Below are 27,771 nucleotides of genomic sequence, written 5' to 3'. Positions count from 1 at the left end.
AAGGTCACCGGGGCAGCTAGATGGCGCAGTGGTTAAAGCACCGGCCCTGGACTCAGGAGTACCTGAGTTCAAATCCGGCCTCAGACACTTGACATTTACTAGCTGTGTGACCGTGGGCAAGTCACTTAACCCCCGTTGCCTAAAAAAAAACAAAAAACAAAACAAAAAAACAAACAAAAAATAAATTAAAGGTCACCTAGTTCAGGCTTCCTAGTCTTTATTTTGGAGATCAGAAACCTGAGGTCGACAGAGGTTAAGTAACTCACCAAAGGTCACAATCAAGGTCAAACAGATAGTATGCATCAGAGGCAGCATTTGAACCTAGAACCTCTGCTAGAGATCTTTCTAGCATGCTTCCCTTCAGTGTTCAATGGGGGACTGCCTTTTAAGGCACACTTATGGTAGTTTGCTGAAGAGACATGATATATATAGCAGATCTCCAAATAACACTCTAGAGGACACCATATTTGTGCATATCTTCATAACTTTGAATTTTACAAAAATCCATTATTTAATGCTTATTCTGAGGAACCAGGTCATTTTGGAAGAACTCAAAAAGGGTTGGCTTTGAATGAGTGGTATATGCTAGCTTCTGAAGTGGACATTTAAAATGAAATTTCCTTCAGAAATTAACCTTAAGATCTCCTGAGTAAACTTTATGTTATATTGTTCACCTTCCTATCATAAGAAGGGTGTAAATTCAAGTGATTCTAATTTATCTTTTTCAAATAGTAGATTCTATTTAAGGCATACCTTTTTCAAATAGGATTCTGTTGAAAATGATGCTGAAATCTCAGTAATACAGCAATACTGTAAAAATGAGGCCTTTAATAAGTAACCACTACAATCTTCAGAAAGCCAAGTGAACTTAGTTAAAAGGTTTGTTAAATAGCTGCTATTGAATAGAAGTCTTAGTAAGCTATACCCTGGCACCCTGTAATCATGCAATATTTCTGTCATGTTGAAGCTAAAAATGTTCATCATTTTGTCAGCTCTGTCTACAAAGCAGAGAATTACCTTCACAAGCTCTTGAGATTTATGCTTTTAATTACCTCCTATCTGCTTCAGTACCCTCCAAACCTGAGAATCAATATAAATAGTCTTATTTATGGGAAAAAATGTAAAATGTTTGACAAAAGCAGGCTAGCATTTTCTAGATTTTCATTTGATACTATTGATCCTCTCCATTTTGAGAATTTTTTTTAAAGCATCAGCTAAGCTTTCAAACTTTTACAATTATTCAAGTTACCTAATAATTTCTGCATACTTAAAATCAGCTTTAAACTAAAGAAAAAAAAGGAGCTTTCTGGCTTTCAATGCAGCAACAAGATTATTATCACTGGGATATCTTTTTAATTAATCAGCTATTACTGAATTCAATTTAAAGGTGTTCTTCTCCAGCCCCTAAGGCAGTGAACAGGTCACCCCATGTTAAGCTCACTCTTCCCCAATGACCAACTTCCAATATGTTTTGTTTTTGGACAAGAGGTCATTCTTAGTTCAGGTAAAATTGGTCATTTGAGCACTAGTAGGCTAAAAGCTCTATCCTTGGACATTTTTATTAGCTCCAGTTTTTAAAAAAATTACTTGAGATGATATTATATAAAAAAGGCAGCGCCATCTATAAAGAAAACGTACTGAAGTGAGGAGTATTTGTGTTTTGTGTGCATGTGTGCATGTGTGTGTCTTCTGGTTTAATTATTCTTTGTCCAACAGACTATGCCTTAGTGGTATTTTCTGCATGATACATCTTCCTTTTTGCTCTGTCCCTTCTCTAGGACTGACTACTCATATGGGAAACTTGTCTTCTTAGAACATTCCAGACTTGCTCAAGAGGGAAGGTGTGAAACAGAACTCCCTTGGGCAGAGAGAGCCCTTCCTATAACAATCCTTACCTAGTTCTCATCTGGGAGTACTCATTGTGGAGTTGTTAGGGTTGGCCACTCTGGACTCTCTTTGTGGAGATTATCATGCACCAAGCTCCCTAGTGACATCCTCTGGTTGTATCTTTTCCTTGCAGTCAAGAATTTCTTTGAGTAAGGGGATAGTCCTAGAAGGTTACCCCAGTTTGGAAAAGTCAGCCCTATGATAGGTAAAACAGCCTTTGCTTCCAATGTTATTAGGTTGTTTGAATCTTCTGTGAAACCTTTTTAGTACCAACAAAAGACACTGATGGTACTTGTGAATAATACTTGGAAACAATGCCCATTTATCTAAGAATTAATATAGAATAATTGTGTGCTTCTCAGAAATGCTAGACTAGCTTTTTATTGGTCAGCAGAACAAGGCAATTAACTGCAAGGGCTCAAGAGGGAAGAAGTGATGTAGTATAGAATCAGTCTAGGAAACATTTATCTGGTTAGTGAATACAAAGGGTGAAATTTCAGAAGTCATGGAAAAAGGGGGTTTTGTCTTTGTTTTTGTATTCCTGAAATGCTTATTGAATTAAATTGCATTGAGATATTTGGTGAGAAAATGTCTAAGGAAATGGCATATACATATGCTATTTAATAAGGTTCTTAATCTTTTTTTTGTGCCATGGACTTCTCTGGTCATCTGGTGAGGCCTTCGGGCCCCTTCTCAGAATAATATTTTTAAGTGTATAAAGTAACATACATAGAGTTACAAAGGAAACCAATTCTATTGAAATATAATTTTCAAGTAATAAGAAATAGAGGAAACTAAAAACAAAAGAAAGGCCCTGGTTAGATGTAAAATGACTATTTCCAGCAGTAAAATGCAGGAGGTTAAGACAGCCAACAAGAAAGAGAAGACTCTGCTAGAAAAATGTTATATAATGACAAAATTGAAAAGGCTGGACCTTCAGGGAAGCCAGACAGGTGCCCTTGAAGCTGACTGGCTCTTCTGTTATCTCTGCAAGGTCTACCTTCAGATGCTCTGTCTCTAAGAGTGTCACTGTTTCAGGGACCTGCTGGCTTTTCACTGAAGGTATCCCAGCTGCTATGGGGACTGGCCTCCCCACGACAGCTGGTAAAGGAGGCGGAGCCTGACTTAGTGGCCAAAAGGAAGGGGAAGAATCAGCCAACAACACATGGAACGGGAATAAGTGTGGGACTCAAAGTTGTGGCTTTCTTCCCTATTCTCACTGCTGTTGAGATCTCTGCTGGATAAGGCACGAGGGCCAGAGGTCTCTAGCAGAGATGGCATCACATCCATTTTGAGGCAGCAGATGGTAAGCTAGGGCTGTTTATGTACGACAGATCAGACTTCCTATTTTATTATTACATTATTGATTGAAGAAAATCGAGAAGTGCCATTCACATGGAAGTTGAAAGGACATAAGCATAGAAAGAAAGCCAAGTGAGGGAGCAACAACTTAAGAGAGTTTCTTGTCCAACTGAAAGCCACCAAGATGGCAAGCCGAGCAGACAGGTTATGGTTACACTGCTGCCATTCCAACAAGTCCATTAACTGGGATCACTGGGGCCACTGGGGCTGAGGCCTGATCAGAGAGCGGTTGTGTGCCTCCCTGATCTGAGAATGAAAGCTGAGTGAAGAATAGAGAGGACATTCCACATGTGTGTCATCTGCTTCCCTTCTGATTGGTCTAAAATAATTCAGTCATCTAGTAGGAAGTATTTGTCAGAAGACTTTTTAATGCACAAGAAAGACTTCAAAGTCCAGCCCACAGAACACTGAGAAATGCACTACTGAACAAACACATGAAAAAACCCTGGATAAACACAATCAGAGGGGCAGCTGGGTGGCGCAGTGGATAGAGCACTGGCCCTGGATTCAGGAGGACCTGAGTTCAAATCTGGCCTCAGACATGACACTTACTAGCTGTGTGACCCTGGGCAAGTCACTTAACCCCCATTGCCTCACCAAAAAAAAAAAAAAAAAAAAAGATAAACACAATCAGAGGGAGAGGATAAGTGAAGTAAGCTAAATGTGACCTTGAATCGGTTCTCAATTTAGAAAGTTGCTGAAAAAAACCTAGATTGAGTATTGATGAGTTGGTTCACTTGACTTTTGATTGGAACCCTGGGCCTATACCTCTCAATGGATCTGACCATACAAACAGCAAGGTTTCAAGGTGTCAATGGATGAGTAATCTCAGAGTTTGGAGGCAGGATACAAAGATCTGTTGCTTCCTTCTGATGCACCAATTGTTATTTGTCTTTGAAGTGCTAGGCAGAATGGTACAATTAGGTTTTGATGACACTTAACACTCAAATGTTTTCCAGGTTTCAAATAGGCAGCCGAAAGAATTGTTCATGTTTATTTGTATATGTCATTAGAAGAGGTCAAGCTGCTCTGATTTTGTGAGAGGAGGATAAGAGAGCAGCAGCTCAATAAGCTTATATGGCCCGATGAAACATGATAACTTCCCCTTTGATTGTTACTCCCACTGTCCCCTTCTTGTTCTCCCAAGGCATTAGCGTGAATAGTTAAATGAAAGAAGTTTTGGCTGCAATCAATTTTTGACCTGGAAAAAAAAAAAGAGGGAGAAAGTGATCCAAAAAAAGAGAAAAAGGGGAAAAAAAAGATATTTTGGCATTTTAGGCATAATCCAACTGATGCCTATATGAAAATGGTGAGCACAGTAACAGGTACTTAGATAAGATCCAGCCCAGCACAGCTCTGGAGGAGATATTTTTTCTGGGAAGACTGGTGTTTGGGAATGGAATTTTCAAACAGATACGTAGGGATTTTGATTTAAGGTTATCAATTCTGGAGTAATATGAATTTGCAACTATGTTGGGCAGGAAGAGAATTGAGTATCATATTTTAGAATGTTCTTACTCATCACAAGGGCTCATGATTCAACTACTTTTGGTACAGAAGGAAGACCAAGAAAAATGGGGCGGGGGTGGAGGGTGGGGAGGACGTTGGGAGATGGATAGTAAATATGTACATGAAAGTGGCTGGAACTCAGTGGGAGAAGCAAATTATTCCTAAACCTAGATGCTTGCCCACTGGCAAAGTTAACAGTGCTAATTTGTAAAGGTTCATTTGGGAAATGTTTGTGATTAATGCTTGCTCATTTACATAACTTTGTATTGTATAAATAAAGCTGTGGCCTTGGCTTTTCAATAATGTTGTACTACCCTGAGATAACAGAAAGGAGGCAATGGGACATTTAAGATAGGTCACGGATTCTAATGGCTCCTTTTACTAGGGAATGCAGAACTGCAGAATTCAGTTTACTGTTCAAATCTGCCTTCCGGATTCGTCAATAAACATATTTTCTACACTGAAGAGTGTAGCCAATTCAGCCTTGGATTGATTCAGCAATGTTATTAAAGGAGATATTAAAGGAGATAAGGACAAGTGTCTTTTAAATTCTTATATTAAAATGTAAATAGGATAATTACAAAATAATAAACATTCCTCCAAATAAAACATAGTTTCAGAGCTCAGCTATGGAGATTGGATCAGCATTACTAAAGACTGTGAACATATATATATGTCACACCATGGATTTGCCATCAGGGCTTCATGGCTTGGCTGATGAGAGCCTAAGCGTGACTCAGAAATATAATTTCTCTCTCCACTTTTTGAAATTTAACAAAGGAGCCTATAGATGTGTTTGTGTATGCATTTCTCACCTTTCATGGTCTTCTTAACCTTTTATAATCTGGCTCCCGACCTTATCATTCCATAGAAACTGCTTTCTCCAAAGTTATTCATGATCTATAAACTGCCAAATCCAATGGTCTTTTCTCAATCTTCATTTTCCTTGACCTTTCTGTAGCCTTTGATACTATTGATCACTCTCTCCTCCTTGAGACTCTCCTCTCCCTAGGTTTTCTGGAAACTTCTCTCTCCTGGTTCTCCTCCTAGCCATCTGACCAATCTTCCTCTGTCTCCTTTGCTGGGTACTCCTTCAGCTCATACCCTCTAGCCACAGGTGTTCCCAAGGATTCTGTCCTGGGCTCTCTTTTCTTCCTTTTCTCAACTACCTTACTTAATGAATCATCAGCTCCCATGGATTTAATTACCAACTCTATGCTGATGACAATCAAATCGACTTATCCTGCCCCAAACTCTGGCTGGCCTACAATCTCACATCTCCAACTGCCTTTCAGACATCTCCAACTGGATGCTCGGTAGACATCTCAAACTCATTATGTCCAAAATAGAACTCATTATCTTTCCCCCATGCCCTCTGCTGCTTCTGCCTTCCCTATTACTAAAGAGGCGGATACCATCCTCCCTGTTTGTGAGGCTGTTAACCTAGGAGTCATCCTCTACTCCTCATTATCACTCATCTCCCATATCTAATCTGTTGCCAAGACTTGTTGATTTCTCCTTTGCAAGATTTCTCAAATATACCCTCTTCTCTCCTCTGACACTGCCAACACTCTAGTGCTGGCCCTCATCACCTCCCAACTTGATTTCAGCAATAGCCTGTATGCCTCAAGTCCCTCCTCACTTCAGTACATCCTCCATTAAGTCACTGAAGTGATTTTCCTACAGAAGGTCTGACCACTTTGCTTCCTTACTTGATAAACTCTAGTGACTTCTTATTGCTCCCCAAATCAACTACAAAATCCTCTATATTTGGCCTTCAAAACCCCTCATAACCTACCCCCCTCCTATCTTTCCAGTCTTCTTACACCTATTCTGTGATATTTATTCTTTGATCTGGTGACACTGACCTACTGACTGTTCCACAAACAAGACATCTCATCTCGCAGCTCTGGACATTCTCTTTGACTTGTGTCAAGATAATGGAACTCAGGGGTTCACCTGGAGATGGATCTGGGCTGATTGCGTTGGGGAAGAGTGACTGATTGGCGTGCTAGATTGTAAGCACATCTGGCTGGTACTTAAGGGTACTTAATGAATTTGAATGACACTAGCCAATCAGCTTGAGGAACCTCCCATTTCTGGGAGGGGAGCAGGAAGCAGGAAGCAAACGCTGGGTGAGGGTTCTTCCTCTTTGGCTGCAAGACATTGGCGTGGTGGCAGAGAACTTCAGAAGTGGGAGATTAGGAAGGCTAGGATTGCCAGGTTATAGGAAATCTGTTCTCAATCTTTCTTTCTTTTACTATTTTTCAATAAACCCTTAAAAAAACCTAAACTCGTTTATCAGTGAATTTAGTCAGTTTCCCCCAAAAACTTGGGAGACAGATTAGAACCCACATTTAGAATTTTAAATTACACAGACTTGTCCCCCATGCCTGGACTTCACTTGCACTTGCACTCTTGCGCGCGTGCTCTCTCTCTCTCTTTCTCTCTCTCTCTCTCTCTCTCTCTCTCTCTTTTACTCTTCCACTCTGACCACTGACCTCCCTGGCTTCCTTTCAATCCCAATTAAAATCTTAAAATCTCACCTCTTACAGGAAGCCTTCTCCAACCCCTCTTAATCCTAGTGCCTTCTCTCTATTAATTATTTCTTACTCATTTTGAATATAAATATGTTTTGCATATATTTGTTTGCATGTTGCCTTCACCATTGGATAACAAGTTCCTTGAGGTCAGGGACTTGCTTCTTTTTGTATCTTCAGTGCTTATCATGGTGCCTGACACAGTATATGTTTAATACTTTTTTACTGAATGATTGTGTATGTGTGTGTATTTACACACACACACACACACACACACGCATATAAATGTAAGAGAATAAATATTTTAAAATACAAAGGTGCTAAATACAAGCTAGTTTGGGAGGGAGGGCACTTACCAGTTGGGAAAATCATGAAAAGTTTTACATAGGTTTTGCTTTCAAGCTGCACTTTGAAGGAAGAGGGAGGGCTTCTGTGAAGCAAAGTTGAAGAAGGAGCTCCTTTCAGGAACAGAAGGAAGTCAGTGCAAAGGCACAATGATTTGGGGCTGTGGGTGAGCGTAAGAGGGGCGGCCAGTTTGGCTGGATCACAGGGTCTGGAAGGAGCGGTAACATACCATGAATCTGGAAAGATGAGCTGGGGCTTGAAGAGCTTTAAAAGCTAAATAGAGTTTATATTTTAATCTAAAGTCAATAGAGAGCCTCTAGAATTGACTGAGTTATGGGAGGGACATGGTCATATCTTCGCTTTGGCAGTTAAGTGGAGGATAGGCTGGAGTTGTGAAAGCTTAAGATGGAGCTTGCTGGAGGGCCTGGATAAAGGTGGAGTCTGTAAGGAGGAGAGATGAAGGGCCAGAGGTAAGAGATTTTGCAGAGGTAAAAAGGATAAGATTTAATGAAGGATCCAGAAAATGAGGTGAAGGAGAGCTAGAAGCTGAGGATGGCACCGAGGTGATGAACCTTGGGACTGGGAGCATCATATCCACTGACTTTCCCTGATCTTCCCAAAGGACTATGTACAAGAGTTCTCGGCAACCTCTCTGACTTTTAGTTTCCACACGTGAAATATAAGAAGCGTGTTGTTCAGTCACGTCTGACCCCTTGTGACCTAATCTAAGGCTTTCTTGACAAAGATGCTGGTATAGTTTGCCTTCTTCAGCTCGTTTTACAGATGACAAAACTGAGGCAAACAAGGTTACGTGACTTGCTCTGAGTCAGAGCACTAATAAGTGTCTGGGGCTAGATTTGAACTCGAGAAGATTCCAGGCCCAGTGCTCTAGCCACTGTACTACCTAGCTCCCCAATAAGAAGAGTAATAGATGCTAACTTCCTTATTATGAATATTAAGAAAAGAAATGAACATCCAGAACTGAAAAGGACTGTAGAAATCATTCAATGTACTCCTTTAACAGTATTCATGGGATAGAGGAAGTTTAAATTGCTTGCCTAAGGTCCCCTGCCTTGTTAGCAACAGAACAGAGCCTGGTATACAGGTTTCTCAATTCTCAGGGTCGGTCTAATTCTGCTCTACCACACACTGCTTCTTATGATGAAAATTTCAAAACGGCTAATATAATACTTATCCACTAAGAGGTCATTTACAAAGGTTGGTGCTGGATTATTTTTGTTCACTTCTTCATGTCCCACTAGGTCCCATGACATGATAATCAGAGCCCATACTAATCCTTAACTAAGTATAAAAAACAACAACAAAATTTCTGAGGGCATTGAAACAAGGGCTTAATTTTACATCCCTCAAACATACTTTTCATGTAATACTATGTTACTGGTATCTGTATAGGGTCTTATGTCCTTCCTAGACTAGAAGCTTCATGAGGGCAAGGATTGGGGTTTATCAGAACTTTGTCCTAGCCCAGCACTTAGCACAGTAGCCTCAAAGAATGGGGTTTTTTTTGTTGGTTTTTTTGGTTTTTTTGTGGGATGTTTTTGGGTTTTTTTGGTAATCACCTTAATAAATGTTTATTGAATGAATCCAGAGGGAGAACATTGAGGATAGAATTCTGGATCTGTAGTCACAACAACTTCAGCCACTCACAAGAAAGATAATCCTAAGCAAATTGCTTAAAGTCTCTGAGCCTCAGTTTCCTCATTTGTAAAACAGGGATAATAGTAGCATCTACCTCACAGGGTTGTCACGCATATCAACTGAGAGAGTAGAAAGTGCTCTGTAAACTTTAAAGTTCTTATAATTTCAGTTATTATTTTATGAATGAGGCGGTAAGTTTGCTCTACTTTTGGAAATAAATGCTTGTTGAATGATTAAAAGAATGGGGATGGTGACTTGTTCTTCTCAATATGACCACGAGGAGTGTTTTTTCTCAGTCTCTGGTCCATGGCCCATGAACTCTTACCAAACCCTGCACCTGAGAGTTCTGAGCTTATAATGTATTCATCAAAATGCTTAGATGAATGCCTACATATCAAATACAAAGCATGCACTTTAACCCTGTGCCAATGCCTCTGCATGGCCTAGAGGTGACCTTGGGTTCTCGTCAGCTCTTTTGGTTTCAACCAGCCTGGAAAGACTTTGAATATGGTGGACTACATCTCCATCATTGGAGGGTTAACCTAAGTGTGGAAAGGAGATGTAGGCAGCCAGGTGATGAATGTTAGGGCTATAGGGACTCGTGAAGACCATCCACTAAGGCCTGAAGGTGCTGAAATTTGCATTGCTGGAGACCTTTACCCAAACAAGGAAATAGAGGCTCTTTAAGTATTGAAGAAATAAAGAAAATGTAGGGTTTGAGACAGACAAAACGAAAGGGGTTCTTAAGGAATCTTTCTAATTTCACGTTCCTCTTTACTATTAGGTATTCACTAACTTGTTGCCCTGTTTTCTCAGTTCAGGTATTTCTTTTTGTCAAGTAAATTTAACAGGTGGGATCAAATATAAAATGTCATGCTGTGTGGGTCACTTGAAAACATCCCTAGTAATTCCTACTGACCAGGTTTCCAGGGCTGATGTTAATAACCTTGGAAATCTGGCCAAATGTCACACTTCCCAGAGAGGTGCTATGCTGCAGAGGGTGAAAAGGGGCACGGATTTCCAGATTGAGACTCAACAGGCTCCTCACTTCATAAACTACGTACTTATGTAGAGCAATGAAAAAGCGATACTCACGTCAGAGTTAAAACGAAGCTGACAGACATTACAAGAAATAACTTGTTTCTTCTTTGGGGGGATGGACACTCCAAATGTGTGGTTTATGACTGCCTTTTGCACAGGATCCATCTAAAGAGCAAATGAGAAAACGTGTCATTTATAACTTCAAAGGAGAGTGAATCGTGTAAACAGGTTAAATACTTTTTTTTTTCCTTCAGGATTGTCCTGTTAAATTTTTTTCTAGAGCTGTGCTATAAAATTAAGCCCTGTGGTTGGTTACATAGGACATCTCAGACATTTAGACTAGCAGGGGATGAATCAGGGCACAGGAAATCCCTGCAAAATCACCAGTTCAAAAGACAGGTGTCTCCTAGATTAGAAGTCTTCAGATACCACCAGTATTTTAGGGAGCCACAGAACATAAAATCCAAGGGTGTGGACTCAAGCCATGTTAATTTTCCCCCAGACATTGACGGTTAGTTAAAGTAATTCCAGAATACCTAAGTTAGAATCTTTATAAGAAAACAAAAGTTCTTTCAGTTTCTTAACTCTTGATTGATTCATAGCAAAATTTTGAAGAGCAGGCTCCCATCATAGAAGACTCTAATTTAAACTCACAACTGTTAATCTGTATTTTACAGTGATGCTAATTAATCATTTTTCCTTACTCCCTCCAAAGTATCAATCACAGATGAAACATATGTCACAATACTTCATCTAAGAGGCTCCCAAAACAGAATGTTCGGCATGCAAACGCTGTTTAAATATTGATCTGGTAGATACACAGTATGCCAATATTTCAAGCCTTTAATAAGATGATTTTTTTCTCTAGTTACTCAGCAAGAACATAAATTCATGTAGGGGAGAGTGTTGGATATGCATGGTAAGTAACAACAAAAGAACTCCTTTTGAAAAAGATGCACGATGTCAATGGGAAAGAGAAAAACAAAAAGAAACAATGTTGAGTGAAGTGCCTACAGAGTGATCCCCACTCTTGTGTGGACCTGATGACATTCCCATGCAGAGGCTCTTAACTTTCTCTAATGTGGGGCATGGACTTCCCCTCTGGCAGTTTACAGAAAACTATGGATGATGAGATGGAGTTTTCTTACCCATCCAACTCTATGGCCCCCTGGTTAAAAACCCCTGATCTAAGGCCCTTTTCTGATTAATTTAAAGTATCAGTTTCCAGTTCAACAAAAATGACAACATGTCAATTATAAACAGAGGGAGCAATGCAAGAACAAACTCACACCAGGGAATGAAGTCTTGGGAATTTCAATATTACCCTTGAAGTAGCTGACTATCTTTGCTAAAATATGAGAAACTCAATTTAATTTAAAAACAAAACAAAACAAAACAAAACCTTATGCACCTAGTGTGTGGACGGGGAGGAATGAACACTACTATATCTGCACATGGTTACGACTTAAGAACGTGCAATGTCAACAAATAATGGAACTTTGAAATGTTATAATGTGTGAGAAAGGAAGCAGATGTGCCAAACATGTGCTAGTCCTGTCACATGCTGCCCACAATACTCCTGAGTGGGGCCTGAAGCAGATTACAGTGTGATTGGGAAATGTTTAACAAAATAAATACAGATAAAATAAAACATAGATTACTTGAATATATAGTTTTCTAAGACCATTTGTGACCCACAGGGATTCTTATATGCAGTTTAATGGAGCCTGTTTTTTTTTTTTTGTTGTTGTTATTGTTGTTTTGTTTTTATTTTGACACAGTGCTGGTTTACAGGATGAATGAAGAGAAAAATGTTTCTGCCTTAAGATTACTGCATAGATTCTTTTTTTCTAATTTATTTAGAATTTTTTTCCAAATTACATGTGAAAACAAATCTTATCATTGATTTTTAAAACTTTGTGCTCCAATTTCTCTTCTTCTGTCCCTAGCCCTCCTTAAGAATTCAAGCAAATTCAATATGTTATACATGTGTAGTCATGCAAAACATTTCCACATTAGTCAGATTGTGAAAGAAAACAGATGAATAAACTTTAGAAAAAGGAATTTAAGATTATGCTTCAATCTGTATTCAGATATCATCAGTTATTTCTCTGGAGATGGATTGCATTTTTCAAAAGTTCTTCAGAATTGTCTTGGATCATTGCAATGTACAGCATAGATTCTGACAGTCAACAGTATACTAAGATGGAGGGGGGAGGGGAAGAGTAATACTGGACTCAGAAATCCCAGCTCTGCTACAAACATAATGTGTGATGCTGGTGAGTAAATTCAGTTCTCTGTGTCTCCTTATATAAAAATGAGGGAACTGAACTAGATCATCTTCTCTAGTGTCTGCTACAGCCTGAACTTTCTGTAATTCATAGAAATATGAGTTCACAAAAACAACAGCTATGAGTAGCTCAAGGTAGGAGTGGCCCATCGCCTTCAGATTTTCAAAAGAATTTATGAAAGAATAAAGATCTGTTCAACAGCTACTGTGCAGAACTATTTTGGGTGTCAAATAAAAAGGTTTGGAAGTTTTATAACTTGCTTTTAAAGTTTCAGTTAAAATGTATTAAGTTAAATGTTCATAGTCATCTTCTGGGTCAAAAAACATCCTAAGGTACTTAAAATGTTTATAGTGAGTGTCAATTTCTGCTTGCAAATAAATACACTTTACACTGTCATTCATCCACTTCCAGACCACGGAACTGGGCTTACTACCTCGGGGTCCACATTAATAGACAAACCAGTTCAGTCGGCTGTAAGGCTAAAGCATTTCTATTTTCTCCTGGGAACAGCCAATACCAAATAGTATTAAAGGTTCAAAAATGCATTCTTTTCCTCAAGCACCTTCATTCTGGAGTTCAAATATCTTAAGCAAACAACAAAATTCTGTCTCACAACAGGATAGTCTTAAGAGATGTTTATGCTTTTGGGCTCTGCAAAGCATTTTGAATCTGGAATTGTTATCTGAGTGACATCAGACCCAAGATGTCATTAGCAGAAATCCAATTTTGTGTCTTCAGGATCCCTATAGCAGGCCCCCTTCATCATTCATAGTTTTGACATCCCCCTAGAGTGGAAGCAATCTTTCAAAATTTTCCAGATCTTGAAAAAGCCTTTGTACACGTTTTCAGAATTTCCAGGTTAGACAAGACTGTGCCTCAAAACTCTTATCTTATTTTGATGTATTGAAAGATTCACGAGTTGTCAGGGCAAAAAAAAAAAATGAAAAAAAGGTTAAAAAACATCTTCACGTGGTAGCCGACTTTCTGGTCACGAAGCCCTTTGCCCTTGGTTGTGCTGGACTTCCAACAACCGATACCCAAGTTAGTCACCATCCTGCAGCCAAAGTATTCAAATTGGTTAAGACCTAGGATTATGGGATCTCCTAGAACTGGAAGGTATCTTATAGGACATTTTGCTCCAACCTACTCATTTTACATGCAAGGAAACTGAGGTTAAATGAAGTTAAATGACCCTTGTAAGGTTTCATGGGAAACAGAACACAGGCCCTCTGTCTACAAACGCTATGCACTGTGCTGCCGATTATAGGCCTCCAGTTCCCAGAGTCAGCACAACAGTGGCATCAGAAACAGGGTTTTCTTTCCTGGTGGTTCTACTTTGCCAAATTGTTTCCCAACACACCTTAACAAGAAAATACGTTCTCTTCTTGCCCAGGGCTGAGAAGTCTAATTTCATTGCTTATGAACTGCTCACCAGCTTCCAGGAGAAGCAGAGTAAAAGATCTTCCTTGTTGTCCCAGATAGAATTACAACTCCAGAAGTTCCCAAGAAGCCTCACCAGATGGTTCCCACTCGGAGATACAAACTTTATCATGGCCATAAATCACATTTGCTAAGTAGCCTTTGACTATTTATGTTCTAGTACCATTTTCTCTCTCCGTCCAACAACCTGTCCATTAATTATACAGGAATTTTTCTTCTCCAGGCTTTTGACTTGGAACTGCTTCCCTCTATTTCCTGCCTGACTCTACACTTCATTTCAAATGTATCTGGAAAGGGTACAATTTTCCTCCCTGACTAAACCCCTTTATATCTTCCTCTCTCGGTTATTTATCACAGACGTCTATAATTATAGTGCTGGCCTAAGAACATATTTTGAGACATCACTTGTTTGAAAAAGACTCTAAATGGTCCAAAAAAGAATGTCCCACTTTGCCAAACCATTTCATACCTCTAAAAGAGGCAACACTGTCTAGCCAATGTTTTGAATATTTGCCTTCTGATGCAATAACTACAAATACCTGAGTCATTTCAGTAGGCTACAGACTGAGCAGTAATATAATAGGTATTTTTACATTTTTTTAAAAAAGGCCTACAATGGGTAAGACGGGAATTTTTTATTTCTCAAAGTTTACCCATCAAACCTCTACAATCAGTTGAAAGTACGAGTGAGGATTTACACTAAATTAAAAATTGGTTTCTCACTAAAGTGATGTCAGGTTTCTGAAATCATAAGAAATGTGCAATTAAATCCGTGGTAATTCTTTTTACATTTATTTACCAGTTTTCAGGGTGGATACAGTCTGTACAAATATTCTTTTAATTTCTGGAATATGTTGAATTTGATTCAGTTTGGATAAGGCTAGGAATCAAGATGTTTTATCAGTTACAAGGATAACTGAATAACTGAAGATTATTACAACCACAAAATTCCTTCTTCAGGCTTTCATTAGGTGTTTATCTCAGCATTTGGGGCATATTTTCTTGTTAAAAAATAAACTGGTACTTCAGGAACTTCATGCACACACACATACACAAATCTGGGCACTACTCTACAGTTAGTGGTAAGTTTACAAAAATAAACGGCCTTGTTACATAAACCAGAGACATTTCATGTTAGTTCACACTGTACATAAAAGCCACTGTAGGAGTGACAGAATCAGAATTTGTTGCTAAACAGCATCATTTGTTCTAACCTTTAGAAGTATGCCTCCAAAAGGGAGGAAAAGAAAAATTCTGTCAGAAAATTCCACTACCAGTCGGCCTTACCTGACAGAATTTATTGGTCCCACACAAGCCTCTTCTTTTCTAAAAAAAGTAAAAGTTAAAGGTTGTCACAGGTGAATGGAACTTGAACCTCATGACTAGTAGGCACATTTATCGAAATGAAACTTTAAAAAAGAGGGAGGAAGGGAGGAAGGAAGGAAGGAGGAAAAGAAGGAAGGAAGGAAGGAAGGAAAGAAGGAAGGTAAAAGAGCAGATTCCCAGTACCTGTTTCATCTCTGGTTTAAAATGTTGGTACTGTTCTTTAGGGTTACAAAACACTTGCTGCTTTTTCAAGGAAAATTACACTGGAGTGAAATGCAAAAACCATTAGGCCAATAAGCTTTATAGGTACTAAAAATGAAAGATGGAGTTGGGGTCATTACTAGAGAGAGATGAAATAATTGGAGGCTGGCTATGGACAAATACACTATTAAATTACTAACTGGTCTTAGTAAAACATACACTGCAGATTTAATATCAAGAGAATAATGTATACAAAGCTTTTCCCTTTGATGTGGTCAACACAAGACTATGAGAACCACAGACCTATGTAATTTTTGTTTTTACCTACAGATTTTTAGTCTCATATGACATGGCAAAAAGCCATTCACATTACGCTAAGGTGCCTTTAACTAGGTTGCTCACTAAAAGCATCAGAGCAATAGTATAGAACACAAAATATAACCTAGCTATGTGGGAATGAAATGCATTCCTTTCTTATCAAGTCAAACTGAGCAGTACAGGATGTTGAAGATCATGCTTTCCAAGGCCCTAAAAAATAAATCCAAAACAAAGCCTAAATTGCAAAACACTTAAGGAAAGGAGACTACATATACATACACACATATGTATAGATATATGTATATGTGTCTGTATCTGTAGAGAGATACATATATCTATAGCTATTTCTCTCTATATACATATATATATTTTTGCCAGCAAAGTACAATGTTATAGCAACTCATAATGTCTAGTGTTACTGAGTTCTACAGATGAAGGCAAACAAATTGCCACTAATCCTTGCCAGTTATGTCCGGGAATAGACAGCTGCTGCTGCTATTGCATGAACAAATGAGTAGAATTTGAGTTGCATCCCAAAAGATCTCCATTAAAGTCTCAAAATGTATTAGCCACAAGTCAAAACAGTAGAGAAAGAGAAGTGAGGTGCCTGCTCTGTCAGAATTAGACATCAGTAAGGTACCTTATGAGGAGAAGCAGTCAAGAGGACTGCCTCTAAGCCAGTATTTTGACTGGATGCTGCTCCTGGAAACCCTTCTTAAAAGTCACCGCAGCCTTGGGGCAGCTAGGTGGTGCAGTGGATAGAGCACTGGCCCTGGATTCAAGAGGACCTGAGTTCAAATCTGGCCTCAAACACTTAACACTTACTAGCTGTGCGAGCCTGGGCAAGTCACAACTCCAATTGCCTCACCAAAAAAAAGAAAAAAATCACCAGGGCCTCACCATAATTTTGATCCCATTATTAAACTCAGTTGACTGTTAATAAATTACTTGAATAAATATTTAATAAATTATTTCTCTAATAATTATAATAAATACTATGGGGGACAGGAAATAGAAAATGTGTTCCTACCTTCAGCAAGCCAATTTTGATAAGACAAGTTATGCTATATGCCAGCTATTCACTGAAACTATTACGAACTCTACTATAGTCCATAGACCACAAAGCAGGGTCTTCTCTTAGTCAAAGATTTGAGGTTGGTAAAATTTGTCTTCCTACTCCAAAGTATCTTCTTTCTACAACTTTTTCTTTTCCGTAATATCTCCTAACTCATTCAAGTCCTGAATGGTTCTCTATTCCCTACTAATCTTCCCTCTTCAGGAAAAGATCTTATCTCTGTTATACTTGAGGAAGAATTTGCCAGTTTTACTCTACCCATGAAGTTTTTCATTTTATGTCTCCTGAATGAAGAACGTCAGAGATGCTTTGCTACTTCATAAAAGTTTAGACGTGGGGCACTAGTAAGAATGGAAGTGTCTAGGGGAGTGAAGGGGAGGAATTCCTAGTTGCCCCTAAATTCCCACTCCATTACACAACTAGATATCTATTTCACTTTTATGGAAGGTCTGTTTGTTATGCATACTAGTGTAGAGGATAGTTTTAGGAAGCTTCTTAGGGGAGGTGAAGAGTGTTTTCCCCTGTATCCCATCTACAACTTCCTTGCCACGATATAAAATTTTATTTCTTCTAATTTTGATGTTGAAGCAACAGTTAGAGCTTTTCTGCCTAATAATTGTTGGCTTTGAATAACAGATGTTTGCAGTATTGGAATACTTTCACAGACCCACTGGCAGACAACACCAAGAATTTGTACCTGTCATAAGACTTACTAAAAAAAATGTCCTAATTCATCAAACTCTTATGACTAATGGCTTTCTGGAAATTTGCAAAAAGTTCTATTTGAGTTCTTTATCAAATTACTGGAATACAACAGGAAAAATATTTATTCCTTATTTCCTCCTTTTCCTATATTTTTAGCTACCCATTTTCATAGCAGAATTTGTGAAAAAATAAATCTTGAAAACTATAAAACTTCAGGAAGATAAATTTATGTCAAATGATAGTTGCTTCATAAATTAAAGTACTTCTGGTAGCTCCAAGGAATTGATTATTGTCTCTGTTCTGACTACGTGCCTTTAAATTACTGTTTTGCTTCTTAAATTCTGGAAAATTAAATACAAGAAAACAAATACAATTGGCAGGATGATAAATTTCTCTCCTCAGAGGTCATGAAACACAAAAATTTTTGTTTTATCGGTAAAGTTAACTCACCCACACTGCAGCTTGGTGTCATTTTCAATTCTAAATCACAATACCATGAGAGCATATAAACTCTATAATGCTATAGTGAGAGCCCATATTATCTTGCTCCTTCATTGTGTATTTCCTCATTTGTAACCTACATTGCTGACACTGCATTTTCACAGGCACCAAACCACAGATCACAGCCAGAATGAACACCATCTTTGCCATCCAGCACCTTGCACAGGTCGGGTTCTTAATAATCATTGGAATGAATCAGATCCAGAGAAAAGTAAAAAGCCCATTTCTCTCTCCATTGTTTTGGTTCTATCAAGTCAACACTTTAGAAAGGGACTCCCTTTCCACCCCTTTCCCCCGACCCACCCCCAACTTGTTGATATAACAACAAGTTGGCAAAGAAGGACTGGATGATACAATCTATATACTCTTTCTTTGCAGAGGTAGAGCTATGCTTACAGGATATACATATAGCACATTTACCAAAAAAAAAAAAAAGACTTAAATGTCAGATGGAGCAGAGTAATCTGGACAAGTCATATTATACCTAAGTCCCTGCCTCATAAAGCTAATTTTCTTTTTACCTGAATGTTGTAGGGCTAATTATTAGCAGCTCAGGTTGGTGGATAGCTGGTAACATGTGCTTGCAGTGGGAATTTTGGGCAGGGTTCTACAATTCAACTTTGCTCACTTCCCCAGGGAGCCACCAAGTGGAAGCTAAGGTAAGCACTAGTATTGAACGGCTCCGCCCAGAGACAAGGCAGCCAATCAGGCCTCTCGGGGTTGTTACCAGGGGTTTTATATTCCATGACAAATGAGCCTTAAGTTAGTTATCCACAATTTATTTATTTTTTTGGTAAATTAATTGGGTTAGACTGACTCACTTTCCTTTCTCACTTTTAAGGACTATTCAGAGACAACCAAAATAAAGTATTTGATTTTGTTCGTATGATGTTTTTGCTGTGAACAACAGAAATCTCCGACTGCCTTTTACTTCCAGCAAATCGTATATCTATTGCCCAGATTTTTGCCTTGCCATGAAAACTTAATTATTTATCTGCCATACACAGTGGTTCTGTGTGTGTGTGTGTGTGTGTGTGTGTGTATTTGACAAAAGACAATTGCAAAAATATCTTTGGATGAAGTTTGGAATAGGAACTTAGGATCTATCTCAAGAATAAGAAGAATCGTGTATTTTCTTTTATTTGTTCGTTTGTTTTGTTGGGCAATGAGGGTTAAGTGACTTGCCCAGGGTCACACAGCTAGTAAGTGTGAAGTGTCCAAGGTCGGATTTGAACTCAGATCCTCCTGAATCCAGGGCCAGTGCTCTATCCACTGCGCCACCTAGCTGCCCCCAGAATCGCGTATTTTCTATTACCTCTAGATAATGAAAATTCTGAGATACACTAGTTTCACTTTATGGAAGGGTTAACACACAATCTATATGTCAAAAGCTAGTGTGTCCTTTTCCTACTTGCTTCTGGTGGTAATTACTCTACCTTGCAATTAATTACTCTAAAAAATCCAAAAAAGAAATCATCGTCTTCTCCCCAAACCCCTTCTTCTAAACTTGTCTACATCTATTGATAGTACTAATGACCATTCTTTCAGTCACTCATGTTTGAACTTCAGTCATCCAAATCAGTAACAGGTCTTTGATTCTACTTTCCTAATCTCTTCCATTCCCACCTCCTCTTCTCCACCTTTACTGGTTCTCACTAGTTCAGGACCTTGTGCCAGAATTGCTGTAATAAATAGTCTCCTAACTGATTTTCCTTTGATGCCTCTCCAGCCCTTCCCAAACACCTTCCCAATTCTCTCCACCTCCTAAGCTACAAATTTATACCCTTTTGTGTGGATTTCTACTTTGCATGTATTGAATGATAATTACTTGTATATCTGCATCCTCCTCCTCCTCTATGCAAGGTTATAAATTCCTTAAAGAAGTAGTCCATTCCATGGCTCACCTTTGTAGCACTTATTCATTTGCCCATGGTGGTCAAAGAATAAATATTTCTAAGCAGAATTGAAATGTAGCTCTAGTCAGTTTCTGTAAGTACTCTTTTCCCACTGTTTTTATGGGGCAATCACTTACTTGTCCAGAAACTTGCCATATTTCATCCTCAGAGGAAACCAGAACTTTGCCTAGGGATGAATGCTAAAAAAATAATAATATTTTTAGTTGCTTTGCTATCCAGTCCATAAGTGTATATGATCGTATACAGAATCTGCCAAAATGAGATAATAAAAACTTTATTGGGGGCAGCTAGGTGGCGCAGTGGATAAAGCACCAGCCCTGGATTCAGGAGTACTTGAGTTCAAATCCGGCCTCAGACACTTGACACTTACTAGCTGTGTGACCCTGGGCAAGTCACTTAACCCTCATTGCCCAGCCCCCCCCCCCCAAAAAAAACACAACCAAACAAAAAACTTTATTTTATGGGAGTATATACTCAAGATATATGAAGACAAAAAAAAAAAAAAACAAACCCTAAAGCATGTTCAGGGGCATATTTGTCCATATTTTCAAGAAGGAAAGGCAGGTGGGTTGCCATGGGCTTTCTTTCAAGTGCTTTATCATGGTAATCCTATAAGAGATCAAAGTCTCTGTTATAATTTCATCTTCAAAAGGATAAATAAGCTTACTTGAGCATGTGTGAGACACGCCAACACTCTCTTTCAATGGAAAACTACTGACCAGAGTCCTTCCCACCTGAAGTTTCTAAAACTGTTAACTTTATGGTATTGAAATTTCAACAATAGCATTGATGTATATTTTGGTTTATATACAGAATGTATGAAGCATTATCTTGATGTTTGTCATCTGATAATTTTATTGGATAAGATGAAACAAGCATAAAATATTATTTCCCCTTAACATTTTTAGGGGAAATAAATGATAAAAGCATAGGGAAGTATTTTACCAAGTTTAGGAATAAATTTCACCATCCCTCTTCTTTACTTAGTGGGGACTCCACTTCTTGAACAGTGGCAAAGAAACAGCACTCAATCCATTTATTGTATTTCTAGAAAAAATTATTTTATCAATGTTGGACATTTAAGGGTAGGGTCAAGCCATTTATCGTATTTATCAGTGTGGGACATATAAGGGTATGTCTGTGTGCCCTACTGCCAACTCAATTTTAGTCTGGCCAGTCTATTATTATTGTAATAACAAATATAGTTCACACAAAAGCAAAATATTCCATTTCTTTGGCTTGCTCTGTGTATCTGGTGATTTTCCATGCTGCTGGGGGTCAAGTACAATGTGGCAAGGCTGGAATTATGCCCCTGGTAACTTAAGAAGGCATAGCAAAGAGTATTTCCAAAAGGACAGTTTCACAAAGAGATTCAATCTTAGGTTGCAACAGGTATGGAATTTAATCTGATGTTTCACTAATATCTAGTTATCGCTGGCAAAAGGTTTCTGGGTTTTAATAGGCATTTGTCATTGAACAATAAGATAGGTAAATTTGAGAATGTTGCAAATATATTCATATTCATTAGGAGAAGCAATCACTAACAGGCCTAAATATAATGTTCTATGTTAAAGATAGCCTTTTATCTTCTGCCCCACCCTCCTTTTCCAACCTCAGTTTTTAGCCTCTGCTGTTGTTTGTCCTTCGTTTTAGAAGAGGACCATGACATCAGGGTGATGTCATAACTTGCCCAGAATCGGATTTAAGTGAGGGAGGACTGTGCAAGGCCACCAACCTCACTCTCTCCTCCAGAGCCATCTGGGTCCAGTGGCGACATAAATATTAGAACTATTGGACAAGGCCCTGGAAGTTTTAAGGCAATTGGGGTTAAGTGACTTGCTCAGGGCCACACAGGTAATAAGTGTCTGAGGTGAGATTTGAACTCAGGTCTTCCCAACTTCAGGGCCAGTGCTCTATCCACTGTGCCACCTCGCTGCCCCTCCAACCCCTGCTATCTCTGTAGGGAAGCAGCATTAAGGTAAAGAACTTAATCATGTCTGCAAAGCAAAAATGAAATTTGGTTTGGTTTGGTTCCTTGAAAAGGCAAATGCTAGAGGCAAGTCTGGAGACTAAGAGGAGAGGTGTTTTTCTATCAGGATGCTAGAAAAATGAATGAAAGTCCACTTATATCCTGCTCCTCCTCCCCTCACAACCAAAATAATGCTATCTTTAAGGCACTTAAATAAGTTTCAAAAATAATAGTGTGGAAAAAATAATATAAAAGTGGTTTAGCTCCTTTCAAGGGAAATGAGGGGGTATATATTTAGCAAGGAAACTTTTAAACAATGGAGACTGCTTAGGCAAAGGAGTGGGGAGGCTAAGTGTTGAATGGCTTGGCAGGGTAGTGCTAGGGTAGGTTATTTTATATATATATATATATATATATATATAATATACTGTGAAATCTCTGCTCTCTTGGGGGTCTGTAATCCAAACTAGATTCTGCAGTATTACATATTCCAATAAAACAAAGAGGCATACATTGTCAAATCTGGCAGTAAGTTCTTTGGCCAAAGGATGAATGCCAAGGCTTCTAAGAGCCATACTGTTTAGTTATGACAACTTGGAATGTATTCACCAAGAGAAAGTAAAAGGGATGGCTTTGGATGGCCTGAGTTGGCTAGGTCCCCACATGGAAAATAACCAGAACTGAAAGGGAAAGCAAAATAAGTCATGTTTCTAGAATGTAGATTTAGAATAATAACTGCAAAGTGCTTCTCTAATGCTACTTCAATGGGAAGATTTTCCCATGGTGCTCCTTGGAAAATGAGACCCAAGTTGAGTTTTAAGTCAAACAGTAAGATGTACAAGCCACTCTCCTTCCCAGCCTCTTTTGCCTCCTTTTTCCTGCCAGGGGCTTGAAGGGAAGACTCAAAAGTTCTCAAGATTGACCTTCAAAAAATTAATGACTATAAGCAGAGGCTGATAATCTTGGGTGTTTTGATAATGAGAGCACCTCATTTGCCAGGAAAAAAAGGAAATAAAGTGATATCAGAGCTTCCTGCTGACGCATATTAGCGTGGTTTGAAAGACTGGAGATGTGAAGTTATCTGAAATATGAAGACTATAATCAGATGGGAGGTGAGTTTGCTGGCTTTCAAGTCTACCCCCTGAAAAGTGTTATAAAGACCTTCTACAAGGGAAGTAATGGGCTTTCTTGATTTAAAAATCAATATATCCTCCTGTACAACCAAATCTGCTAATTGGCATCCTTTCAAAACCATTCTGTCAAAGTTAAATTTGAAAGACTGCTTAGTGACTAATCAGATGCATCTTGATGCTCAAGCAAAACAAGACCATGACACAAATTAAAAAGATGTGAGAAGGAAAGTCCCAGTAGAGAAGAAACAAGCGTACAAGTAGAAAACCCGGGGCCTGTCTGGACGCATTCCACGAACAGCCAGCAAGCAAAGAAATGAAAGGTGGTTTGTTGGGTTTTCCCCCTCAGATGGAGAACAACAGATATAGCATGCTGGCACTAATAAGAGACGGGGCAATTGGGAATTGGTGGGGGTCAATTCCACAGGCTAAACTGAAAAGAACAAATATGGAGAACTCTAGTCATGAGGATGGAGTGTCCTAGGCTGGTCAAAGCAAGGCTAAGACGGGATGTTATACTAACACATTATACTAAAGAATCGTACAATTTCAGAGAAAAAAACACAAACCTTAGAGCTCATCTAGTCGAACCCACTCATAAAGATGAAGAAAGTGAGTTGTAGAAATATGAAGCTACTGGTTATTTCTTTAAGACATTTTTTGATGTTAAAAAACAATGCATAATTGATTCTTCCCCACTCCAGACCCCAATGAAGCCTTTTCTTATAACAAAGAGTTACAGTTAAGCAAATCAAAGTTGTATCTAACATATGTCTCATTCTCTTCTTTAAGGAGAGGCAAGAGGCAAGGGGAAAGAACTGGCTAGACCTCCAATCTTCATTCTTTTACTCTCACTACAGTATTATTACTACTACATGTATAGGAATTCTGTTCTGTTTCCTTCCTGTGTGCTTGGCCGTATTGAAATTAATATCACAGATGCTTAATTAGAAGAATAGTCTGTGAGGGCTCTTGTTATGGAGATGCTATCGGCCTCTTGAGTATACTTCATTTATTCCTTTCCCCTACAATCCATTTTTATTCTTTTCCCCTTTTCATTTCTTTTACGTATTCGTTTCTTTCTTTTTTTTCCCTTTCTTCTTTGCCCTCTCTTTTCCCTTCCTTAGGATGAGTGGGTAGATATAGATATGTATGTACATGTAGGTATATACACACAAGCATAAATACATGTGTATAAATAGACACACATAAATATGTATATGTATACACACAAATACACATGTACACATAGACAGAAATATATGTATGCATACACACATATAAATCACCATATACACATAGTTGTAGTTCAGCATTTATAATGAATGTGGTTGCAGAAATCCACAAGTATTTGTTAAGCATCCACTGTATATTCTGAAGAATGGGAAAAGAATTGAAGGCCTTGGGGGAGGGAACCCAGTAAGCATCACAATTTTTTAAAAGGAGAAGAATGTGGAGTCTGAAAACTTCAGTGCATCTGACTTTGATTCCTGGAAAAATTCTAGATTGTTCAATTAAAGAGGAAATTAGCAAACATCTAGAAAGAGATGTGGTAATCATAATGAGACAGCATGGTTTAATAAAGAGCCTTTCATGCCAGACTGACCAGGCTTTCTTTTTTGACAGGGTTACTGTGGATCAGTAGATTGGGAGAATGACGTTTAGATAGTTTACCTCGAATTCAGGAAAAGCGACAGATTCTCATGCTCTCCTCAAGGAAAAGCTAGACAAAGGATAGAAAGTAGCACAGTTGGGTGAATTTGGACCTGGCTGAATGTATACACCAAAGGCAGAGTCACTAATATTGTGATATCACTGTGGAAAGAAATTTCCATCAGAGCATACCACAGATCTGTGATTGGCTTTGTGCTGTTACCATTTTTCAATTTGTATAAAGGCATAGATGAAAAATTTATCAAATTTGATGCTGATGCAAAACTAGCACAGCTGGCTAACATTTTGGATGAAAGAATTGTCCCAAAATCTCAACAGGACAGAATATGGTCTCTAGAGCAGGGAGGTGTGATTGGTGGATAGAGTGTGGAACTTGGGAGTCAGGAAGCCCCAAATGCCAAAACCTATCTCAGACACTAATTAGCTGGGGGAGCCTGTACTAGTAGCTTAACTTCTGTTTGCCTCAGTGTCCCCATGTATACAATAGGGATAATAACAGTATCTTCTTCATAGTGTTGTTTGGAGGAGCAAATGAGATGTATGTACAGTATTTTGTAAACCTTAGGGTGTTAAATAACTTCTCCATCATCATCATCACCACCACCACCACTATCATCATCACGTTTCCTCATCTGTGAAACAAAGAGACTGGAATGTATGACCCTCATGGTCCCTTCTATTTCTTAATCTACAAACCTATGATCCCATTAACACTGAGTTCAATCTAAAAAGGTAAAATTTAATACCAACAAATGTTAAGTCTTATGTTTGGATTAAAAAATTCAACTGCACGATTGTGCTGGGGGGGGGTAAGCATGGCTAGACAGCAATTCATCTGAAAAATATCTGGGGCTTTTAGTGGATTACAAGTTCTGCGTGTGTCATCAGAGTATTATGACAGACAACAAAGCTCATGAGATCCTGGGTTTTGTTAGGAGAGGCTTAATGTCTAGTACTGGGGATTTAAGAGCTCCGTGGTACTCTGCTATGCCTAGCAAGCCTTTCTGATCTGATGATGGAAAAGAACCCTCAGATGTGACCATATTTCCAGAAGTCAGATTAGTTCAATGTGGTTGAGAACTATCTACTCATAAGGATCACAGGTTCAGAGCTGAGAGGTTCCTAGAAGCAAAGCTTTAGGGGTAGAAGGGATCAAAGAGGTCATCTAATCTCACCTCCCATTTGACAGAAGAGGAAACTGAGGCCTACAGCAGTTATAGGGCTTGCCTGAGCACACATAGTTGCAAAGACAAGATTAGAACTAGGGTTCTGGAATTGCAAGTTTCTTTCCATTGCCCTATACCACCCCCTTTTCTAATGACCTTCAGCAATACTGTTGGATTCTCCTGTTTTGTTGTTCAGTCGTATCTGACTCTTCATGACCCCATTTGGGGTTTCCTTGGCAAAGATACTGGAGTGGTTTGCCATTTCCTTGTCCAGCTCATTTTACGGATGAGGAAACTGAGGCAAATAGAGTGAAGTGACTTGCCCAGCTAGTAAGTGTCTGAGGCTGGATTTGAACACACAAAGATTAGTGAGTCTTCCTGACTTCAGGTGTAGCGCTCTATCTACTGTGCCACCTAGCTGCCCAGGATTCACCTGTATTCCTTTTCAAACTGTCATTTCCTCAGAAGAGGACCACTTCAAGGAAATGAAAATACTCATGGGAAATTTTCCTCTTTGAAGCTCTCTATCATGTCTTCTGCTTTGTCCCAGATCCTCATCAAAATCTGCTAAGCTCCCATACTTAGAACATGTGAAGCAGAAATGTCACTCTACTGAATACATTAGTGTAACTGGCAGGGCAATCACTTTCATCAGACCAGATCTGTGTACTGGACCAAAACAATACTACTTGCTGTAGCTCTCAAACCATGACCCTCTCCAAAGATCAGGGCAAAAGCTGGTCTTTAGAAATCAACCATTCTCAAGTCTAGTTTGAGATGGAAAACGTCAGTGATATGAAAGCTGAAATGGAAACTATAATCTTTTGTGATTGTCCTTGAGGCCATGGAAACACAGAAAGGAAAGGCTCAAATTGTTGATAATTTTCTGTGATGACAGATTCCCAGAAAACTTTGATATTCGTCTCAGGACATATAACAATGGCTTAGACTATAGCACAGATGCACAATTTCAGCAAACTTTTTATCTTAGCCCCAATGCTTCTTCAGGAAGCAACTCACCCATTTAAAAGGGCCAGGCAGATCCCTCTGAAGACAATGAGAAGTCTGATTGCATAAGGGGAGATGAGCAGTGTGCTAAGGGACTGTCTTTCTAGAAAAGACGATGTCATAAAATTCATGGCCTTTTGAAGTGAACAGTTTAGACAATGTGCATCCTTTCTAAACATTTTGTTCAGACATTGTGAGACTGACACGTCTCTGATGTTAATAAATGGTTTGCACTCTTGCAGAATACTAATGCCTCACTTTCTGAATAGGCTTTGATTGGTGGAAGTGTGAATATATTAGCTTATGTTATTTTAAACAATATTTTAGGATGATATTTTGAATCTGGGAAGAAAACATTTTTCCATATATGAAAAATAACTGTTTTACCTCTGTTATATACATATATATGTTTTCAGAATAGAATATGTAATTATTAATATTTGTCAAGCAACAAAAATCTGACTTATGCTTGCTGCTCATCAGAATATAATGAGAGAAATGGGTCCTTTCCTTAGATTGGAATTCATGACTCACAGATAAGACAGAAACTAAGAAGGACCACAAAACCATTCTAGAAAATGGTTATGATCAGAGAGGAACAACCTAAGGTTGTGCCTTCAATGGGTAAAATTATAAAAAGACATGAAACATAACTCAAAAGTTGTTGCTACTAAATTAAAATAATACTTTCAAGTATTATATTCAATC

At 38.7% G+C, this 27,771-nt stretch overlaps 1 protein-coding gene across 4 annotated transcripts in view; it reads right to left on the bottom strand.

Moving 5' to 3' along the window:
- ZNF385B (zinc finger protein 385B) overlaps positions 1-27,771 on the bottom strand; it is a 525,190-nt gene that overhangs the window by 74,655 nt on the left and 422,764 nt on the right. For 3 of the 4 annotated variants that reach the window (XM_043990458.1, XM_043990457.1, XM_043990460.1), the window contains 2 exons: positions 15,362-15,400; positions 10,398-10,508 (listed from right to left, as the gene is read on the bottom strand). In XM_043990458.1, coding sequence (XP_043846393.1) covers positions 10,398-10,508; positions 15,362-15,400 — 150 coding nt within the window. The remainder of the gene's footprint in view (positions 1-10,397; positions 10,509-15,361; positions 15,401-27,771) is intronic. The other variant, XM_043990459.1, reaches the window with a different exon arrangement.

This window comes from Dromiciops gliroides, chromosome 3, assembly GCF_019393635.1.
Source record: "Dromiciops gliroides isolate mDroGli1 chromosome 3, mDroGli1.pri, whole genome shotgun sequence".
In the NCBI taxonomy this organism is placed as follows: Eukaryota; Metazoa; Chordata; class Mammalia; order Microbiotheria; family Microbiotheriidae; genus Dromiciops; species Dromiciops gliroides.
Note: the sequence above shows the minus strand (reverse complement) of the source record. Positions and strands in the feature narration are given on the sequence as shown.